This window comes from Oryzias melastigma, linkage group LG21 (genome assembly GCF_002922805.2).
Source record: "Oryzias melastigma strain HK-1 linkage group LG21, ASM292280v2, whole genome shotgun sequence".
Classification (NCBI taxonomy): domain Eukaryota; kingdom Metazoa; phylum Chordata; class Actinopteri; order Beloniformes; family Adrianichthyidae; genus Oryzias; species Oryzias melastigma.
The window spans coordinates 28104028-28111969 of NC_050532.1; the positions used below are offsets into that span (position 1 = coordinate 28104028).

General features: G+C 47.2%; 3 protein-coding genes across 5 annotated transcripts in view; 2 read left to right on the forward strand and 1 right to left on the reverse strand.

Annotated features, from left to right (window-relative positions):
* Window positions 1-3661, forward strand: part of lg21h2orf76 (linkage group 21 C2orf76 homolog) — a 4838-nt gene extending 1177 nt beyond the window's left edge. Inside the window, exons 2-6 of one of the 3 annotated variants that reach the window (XM_024286354.2) lie at window positions 56-106; window positions 1214-1251; window positions 2698-2779; window positions 3065-3190; window positions 3343-3661. In XM_024286354.2, the coding sequence (XP_024142122.1) occupies window positions 56-106; window positions 1214-1251; window positions 2698-2779; window positions 3065-3141 (248 nt within the window). In that variant the 3' untranslated portion in view covers window positions 3142-3190; window positions 3343-3661. Of the gene's footprint in view, window positions 1-55; window positions 107-1213; window positions 1252-2697; window positions 2780-3064; window positions 3312-3342 lie in introns of those variants that run through there. The other 2 variants (XM_024286353.2, XM_024286355.2) reach the window with 2 other exon arrangements.
* Window positions 3662-3910: 249 nt separating this feature from the next.
* On the forward strand, window positions 3911-6186 carry dbi (diazepam binding inhibitor (GABA receptor modulator, acyl-CoA binding protein)). Its single transcript, XM_024286357.2, has 4 exons — window positions 3911-4068; window positions 4508-4625; window positions 4692-4754; window positions 5902-6186. Exons 1-4 carry the CDS (start codon window positions 4054-4056, stop codon window positions 5973-5975), a joined length of 270 nt encoding a protein of 89 aa, XP_024142125.1. The 5' UTR covers window positions 3911-4053; the 3' UTR covers window positions 5976-6186.
* A 1289-nt stretch (window positions 6187-7475) lies between these two features.
* The window catches only part of itgb2 (integrin, beta 2), a gene marked incomplete in the record, with an annotated part of 13588 nt that continues 13121 nt past the window's right edge, over window positions 7476-7942 (reverse strand). The window contains 1 exon segment of the mRNA XM_024286164.2: window positions 7476-7942.

Consider the following 7942-nt stretch of genomic DNA (forward strand, 5'->3'; position numbering starts at 1 on the left):
TCACCTGTGAAAGGACCCAGGTCAGTTTCTCACTGTCACTGAATCTTCCTTTCAGACATCGTGACGAGGGCCGGACTTCCTCCCCCCTTCAGGAAATATGACTATGGTACGTATGACTGCTGTGGGGGGGTGCATGAACGTGCACGTGGTGCACGAGCTTTCAGTCTTTTCTGAGGCATTCAGAGGATTCTTGAAGGTCAGAGGAAAAGTTACCGTTAAAAGTCTGAATGTAACATCTGGAAAACGTCAAACTGAAACAGGTCTGCAGGAGTAGCCGGTTTCTGATTCAGCCTTCTGGGTCAGAACTTTTTCCAGAGGATTTTTCCCATCATCGATCAGCATTTAGAGACTGACCTGGAGCTTCAGCGTGTTCGTGTCCAGGAGAAAGAGTCCGTTTTGTTTGTATTGATGCAGAAAAAAAATGACAACCAGAGTTATTAGTTAAATAGGCTCCGCCCACTGCAGGTGAAGCTGCGGAGACAGGCAGGGACCGTCAACAAAGTACACCTGAACATTCCTGAGAATCATTCAGTTTGATTTTATTCACAACTCACCACAGAATATCAAAACGACGTCCGGATGCTCTGACTTCCACGGTAATTCTCCATCAGCCAACATTCTGTTACTGGTAACCACGACTGTTGGAGGAATGTGTGTGTTTCTTTGTTCACTCGCTCAGTTTGATTTTCCAAATATTTTTTGAAGTTTGTAAAAATGCAAAGAAGAAAATATCTCAAAGGACAAAAAAATTATATAAAAAGCAGCGTCTCTCCCACAATAACAAACAGCATCCATACTTTTGCAGAGATGGATGTGCGCATAAATGAAAGCGACAGTCTCATTAAATTCAATGGAAGCATCAAAACCTTCTGATTGGTTGAAGTTGTTTCTGGGTTGTATGAAGGAAACAAGCTCATTTCCTGTTTCAGTGTTTGCAGCGCAGCTTTTACCTTGACATTTGTGTGGTGAGGTTAATTAAAATGCATTTTGAGCTTTCTCAGCCACCGTAGATTCTGCTTGAACTGCATTGATGTTCATTTACAGGTTTGACAGACGTTTCCCAGCTGATTTCCTCAGCAGATCCTGATGTGCATCAGCTCAGAGATCCTCTGCTCTCTGCGGCAGAGCTCTCATGTTCTGACCCGTTTGCCTCACATGATCCAGTCTGTTCATGATCCACTGCACCTCTGAATCTGCTCTCCTGTGTTCCCAGACACCATGAAGATCATCCACCAGGCTCACGGAGCAAAGGTACTGCATGTCTGAACGTCTGGGAGCATGAGCAGTGATGTCAGAAGCAGAGGTTGATGGTTCCAAAGTCGTCACAGATCTTCAGAAAGTGACTGCAGAACACTGACTCTCCTGTGAGATTCTAGAGAGTTTGGGTTTTGACCAGGATGACAGAAGGATCATGCAGGATTGACCTTTGTAAAGGTCAAGGTACAGAAGGATCATCCACTAGAGCTCATGTTTGTTCATGAACGGCTTAGTGAGATGATGAAGTGTGACTCCGCCTCTCAATCTGCATCTGATTCCACATAGAAAGTTCTGGCCAAAAACCAGAGAAGACGTGGTTGATCTGAAAGATCACCTGTAGAGCACAGAGGAGGAGGAATCATGATGTGGGCTCAATTGTGATTAGCAGATTTAAACGGGTTTTAGGTTGAGTCTTAGTTTAAAAATGGAAAAGGAGTCGATGTTCCAGAGGTCAGGGAGGAGAGGATCCTGAGGGCTGAAGGCTCGGCTCCCCATGGTGACCAGAGGCAGGAGGGAAACTGAAGGAGAAGAACGGAGAGAGGGGGTGTTAATATGGAGGAGATTAGACAGATAGAGAGGAGCAGGGGTATGAAGGGCTTTGGACGTGTGGAGAAGAAGTTCGAACTGAAGTTACTGTGAGCCGGAGGAGAGCGGGAGAAGGAGGGAGTTCTGGTGATGATGCAAGCAGCTGGATTCTGTACCAATTGAAGTTTATTACTCTAACCGTAACTGTAACTCTTACTCTAACCGTAACTGTAACTCTTACTCTAACCGTAACTGTAACTCTTACTCTAACTGTAACTGTAACTCTTACTCTAACTGTAACTGTAACTCTTACTCTAACTGTAACTGTAACTCTTACTCTAACCGTAACTGTAACTCTTACTCTAACTGTAACTGTAACTCTTACTCTAACCGTTACCTGATTGTGGTGTTTTTTCTTGGAGAAAGAGCATAAAATTAGAACTTCAGTAGAGGACTTCTGGTTAATGATGCTCATGTGCCACCTGGAGGCCATGTTGTTTTCTGAGTCCTCTTGGTTTTGATGGAGACGTTCCTCTCTGATAATTTTCTCCACCGGTGTTTTGGATAGTAACGAGAGGTTAGAAGTGTGACAGAGATTATTAAAGGATTTGGGATCTGAGTCGTCTTTTTCAGGATTGATTTGACAGCAGCAGTCTGGAGAAGTGAGGGGAAGACACCGGATGTCACGAGGAGTGGATAACAGCAGAAATGAAGGGAAGATGTGATGGGGGCGGGATTTAACCTGTTGGAGGGATGGAGCAGACATGTCCATGTTTGCACTTCTGGATGAGGGATATTTCACGGGGAGAAAAAGAGTTTATTTATTCTGGTTTATTGTGTCATTAGAAGTTAGATGTTCTTAACACCATCAGATACCACAGTCCCTCCTCAGGCTGACGACCTTCTCTGTTTCAGACCAACGAGCTGGTGATGAGCACAGAGGATGACGAGCAGCTCATTCTGCAGGAAGACCAGAGCCTCCGAGCTGCAGGTGTTGGTAAGAGCCGCTCCTCTCATTCAGTCCTGCAGAACACCTGCAGAACACCTGGAGAATCCTCTCGATCCGGAGGAACACGGCAGGAACATTATTACAGGAAATAGTTTGTAGAAGGAAAATCCTGCTGGAGGACTGAAGAACATCAGTGGAGATCCTAAGGACCAGTCTCTACAGATTTATCCTCATGATCAGTCCCAAACGGACGGAGCTCCTCAGGTGGAGCTCCTCAGGTGGAGCTCCTCAGGTGGAGCTCGCTTCAGCTCAGCTTTCTTTGTGTCCTCACAGCTCATGAGACAGAAGTGGCTTTCTTCAAGAAGGAGGACTACGGTTTGTACAAAGCCAACCCCACCACTTCCTGGTGACCCCCGGGGGCTCAGCTGAAGTCTGAGGGACAGACCTTCTCAGCCTTTGGTTAGTCTGGAAGCTGTGCTGCTCACCTGAGTTCAGGTCTTCTTCGTTTGTTTGTTTTCCAGACTGACTGTGTTTATTTGGATTTTCAAGACTGTGAATAAAGTTTGAATCATTGAAGGTCCTTCAGTCGTCTGATGTGTCCGTGTCTGCAGAGGAACGTCAGTTCTGCTGCTCTGATGGTCCAGATACCTGCGGGAGCCTCGCCTCAGAGGTCACAGATTCAGGTGGTGCCAGCAGAACCAGGAGAAAGGTCTGGCCCCCTTATCTGGACTGTGGTGACCGCAGAGGTTCTGCCTGAAGACACCTCGGTCTGTTTGGGTGATGGTCCTTCCTCCAAAGATCACATGACAAAAAAAAAATCAGTCCAAAGATTTTCTTTTGGATCCCTGAAAAGGTTTTACTGAACCAATGAAATCCTCCAGAACCCTGAAGAACCAGCAGATCAATAAAGGATTGGGTTTTCTGGATGTATTTGTGTGTGAACAGAATCTGTAGTTCAGAAAGAGGAATCAGAACCAGAACCACCTTAGGTCCAGATTATCTCTGAACCTTAGAAACTGGGTCCAAGTCTCAGATTAACGGAACCTCTGGGACTTTAGACTCTGATCAGAATTAATCAGAGATGACGTCATGCTCTGTGCGCCATGTCTGGCTTCCTGATTGGCTGAAATGTTCACGCCACCCAATCGGGGGCCGCAGAAATCCGCCATGCTGCGCTTATCCAATAGCGTCGGAGGGGGGCGTGTCCACAGCACAAGGTCAGGTGATGCTGTAGTCAGAGGGGAGTAGTGGACTTCAGCCCGCGCGCTCGCAGCTCGTTCCTTCTTCACTCCGTCCGAACCGCAGTAACGACCTCATCAAAGATGGCGGAGCTCCAGGTAAACGTTTCCCGCCTCCGCGGATCTACGAGGGGGGGCCCGCTGGTGTGGCGCGTGCAGCGTCCCAGGTTCGTGCGGTTCCGGGCGGTTTCCGGGCTCGCGCGTGAGTGTTGAAGTGTTTCCCGTGACGTCGCGCCGCGTGCGCTCTGAGGGGGTCTGTACACGCTGGGGCCGAGCCTAGCTGTCATGCACGCGTTTAGCGCGTGGGGAGTCGCGCTTGTGCCCGCCCCTCCCCCCTGCACGTGACGTCACCCCTGCGGTTTAGAGTTCTGTAGAATGGTTCTTTTGGACCGAGAACTGCTCGTGTCAGAACTGTTCGGATGGTGCACGTGCTGTTGGGGCGGCAGCTCCCTCTACCGGCTGTGCTGGTGAGGGGGGCAGGTACCCCCCTCCCCCGCGCTGGAACACCTGAAGCCTCCTCACCTGCGCGTGTCCGCAGGCGCAGTTCGACGCCGCCGCAGCAGAGGTGAAGCAGCTGAAGGCCAAGCCCGCGGACGAGGAGATGCTGCTGGTCTACTCCCTGTTCAAGCAGGCCAGCGTCGGTGACGTCAACACAGGTAGGACCGCCTCCAGAGGCGCCGCCGCGATGTTCGGCCGCCGCTCTGACGGTTCTGTGTCTGCAGCTCGTCCCGGGATGCTGGACTTCACTGGGAAGGCCAAGTGGGACGCGTGGGAGAAGCAGAAAGGTGGGTAGTTCTGGTTCTGACGGGCTCTCAGCTCACCTGTCCTCATGGGCTGGAGGTGAGGCTGCACCTGATTGGCTGCTGCCATCAGTCGCTCAGTGACACCAGCGTGGAAGTCCACGGACTCGTTGGACAAATGAGTTCACGGATCCATGATCCAATAAGGAACCATGACAGAACCGGGTCTGAAGGAAACAAAGGCTGACCATCTCTAGATGTATAAGATGTTCTGTCCACGCGGAGGGCTCGTCCTCGCCACGCCATTCACTCGTCACGCCATTTTGTCTCTACTCAAAACAACTGAGAGTAGAGCTGCCACAAATTATTTTAATAGTCGACTAATTGGGTCGTGAAAAACTGATAAACTGGATGTAAATCACACATCTTAACCATCGTTAGCTTTAAACCAACTGAAAACTAGATAAACAGCATTACCTGCTAGTGTGAATGCTGGAGGCTGAATGTGGCCCCTGAAGATGTTAGTGCTGATAGCTGAAGACACTGAAGCTGAAAGCCAGCTAAAATATTAGATAAATGTCAAATTAGCCTGAAAAAATCCGAAATGAGCCAAAATAGCCGTAAAAACCATAATAAATAAATCAGCAGAATGCTACTATAACTTTTAACTTTACACTCTGACTCCATAGAATATAAAGTAACGACTAATCGACTATTAAATTAGTTGAGGACTATTTTAATAGTCGATTAGTCGACTAATCGTGGCAGTCCCACTCTAGAACAGTAGGTGGCGCTCTCTCCTTACATGCCAGTCCAGTTAGTTGTGGTTTCATAAAGAACCGGTTTGTGATCTGGACTCTTCATGGTCATTGTGAGGATCGATGAGCCAGAACTGAAGAGAACCAGCTTCACTCTTTGAACAGTTCATTTTAAGTTGTGCTGCTCAAGTTAGCCAATCAGGTCAGACCTAATCCCAGGGGGCGGAGCATCGCCAAGAACCAGCAGGATCCATTTTTCTTCACGATAGATTAGTGGAGCTGGTGAATGTCCAACACTAGAGGATCATGGTCATGTCGTGTAACCGTGGTCACTGGGATTACTACAGCGTCACCATGGTTACGTTCGCTTCCTGCGACCCTCGTTTTCTGCATGTATCATCACTGCGAATCTGACGTGCGCTCTGTCCCGTCAGGCAAGAGCAAGGAGGACGCCATGAAGGAGTACATCAAGCTGGTAGAGGAGCTCAAGCAGAAGTATGGAATCTGAGGGGAGCAGAAGCCCCGCCCCTCGACCAGCCGCGCACACGCCTTAACCAGCACACGTTTACACGGAGACGGTTCGACCACGCGGTCAATGGCATGAAGAGCCACAAACCCCGCCCCTGAGGTGCCACCAACCAGGTGCTTCTGAAGAAGTCCTGTCATTTCAAAATAAAAGGAAAAATACATTTCAAAATAAAACTTGTTTGAAATACTGAGCTGGTTTGAGTTTTTCTGTGGAGTCTCATGCATGCTTGTCTATCCGCTGGAACCTTTCTGGTCATTCACCTCTGGCATCAACAGAACTGCTGCTCTCTGGAAATTTTCTCTTTTCCTGACCATTCTCTGTAAACCCTAGAGATGGTTGTAAGTGAAAATCCCAGTAGATCAGCAGGTTGTTGTCTGCCACCATAACCGTTCAGTCACTTCAATCACCTTTCCTCCTCATTCTGATGCAGTTTGAGCTGCAGCAGGTCGTCTGGATGACCACATGTTGCTGCCATTTGACTGATCAGAAATGTGCACCAGTGTGTCTCGTACGTGTCCAGTGAGTGTATGTACGAATACATACTGCTGAGTACAGTGTAGTGTTCACATCCGCTGAAAAAACGACTCCAAGACCAAACTGGAGTCAATATGAGGATGAAGGTCATCAGATGCGTTTCTGGTTTTCAGTCAGTTTTACTCAGTCACTCCCAGGTCTGCTGGCTGAGGTTTTTCTGATAAGTCTGTATTGATCAATGACATAAACGATACAGTATTGATTACATGTCCTGGATAAATGCTTTGACAAACGGGTAGAGATGTGGATGCTGCTTAGATCTCTGCAGGAACAGAAGAATGTTGAAGGTTCTCACAGCACTACATGAACCTGTGACCCGTCCTCTAGTCCAGGGGTCTGCAACCTTTGACCCATGAGGGCCATTTGACTGGATTTCTTACTGACCATAACCAAAAAGGAGCCACGAAGTCTGACTACACCCTTTAGAAAAATAGACACCAATTTGCACCCATGTTAATGTTTCCATTATACATATATATATTAATTAACTGATGGTTTTTGGCATAAATAAAAGATAACAATGCTATTTATTAAAAATGACCATCTTCCTTTTAAAATAAAGGGCACCATGTGTCACATAGGATCCTCTTGATGCAGCAAATGTGGTCGTAGGTAGTTTAGTGAATAAATAAAAAGTTTATTTTACTATTTGTGGTAAATCTCAGACAAAAATTTGTAACCAATATTAAATCAGAGCTAATAAGGTGACTTTTATTGCATTTTTTGAACCATTAGGCACTCTTAAAATCCTTGAATTTATTCAAAAATAGAAAATCTGATGTATAATTTGGTGCGCCTTAATTCTGCTTGTTTTTTATTTTTCTTTAAACAGAGACCCAAGTGAGGCTCTGGAGCCACAGGTTGCAGTCCCCTGCAGACCCCAGCTCTAGTCTAGGGTTCTTCAGGTCTGCTGTACCAAGACCTCAAATAAGTTCACACCAAAGCAGGAGGAGCAGAAATCCAGCTTTATTCCTCCCAACAGTCATAGCACTGCAGACAAGATTCGAAACAAGGAGTACAAACGTTTCAATACAAATTTCATTTCTTAGTCTGAGTTTAGGAAACATAATCTGGGACCTCACTGAAGGTGAGTGAACCCCTGTGGAAAGAGGAAGAGTGGTACTGTACATCTATGTATTTGTGGTTCAACACCCCCACCACTAGAGGGCAGCTCTGGATCTTCTGCTGTTCTTTGAGTCTGTGCTGGAAGGACAGGAAGAGGAGCGGAAAACATGCTGCAGAAAAACACTAAGCTTTGCAGGCAGAACCCTCAGGACCTGCATATATATAAATATATGGGGTGGGGGGTCGTTTTCTAGAAGGTACTTAGAACCTGTATGTGGATCTCTGGCTGGATCCAGAACCATAAGCAAGAGCCTAGAGCCAGAAGTCTGCATAGTGAGCAGGTGCTT

What these genes read in the sequence shown, in the direction of transcription:
- dbi (XM_024286357.2), top strand. An exon ending in CGTCGGTGACGTCAACACAG is followed by an intron (nt 4,626 to 4,691) that starts GTAGGACCGCCT and finishes CTGTGTCTGCAG; the next exon opens with CTCGTCCCGGGATGCTGGAC. An exon ending in CGCGTGGGAGAAGCAGAAAG is followed by an intron (nt 4,755 to 5,901) that starts GTGGGTAGTTCT and finishes CTGTCCCGTCAG; the next exon opens with GCAAGAGCAAGGAGGACGCC.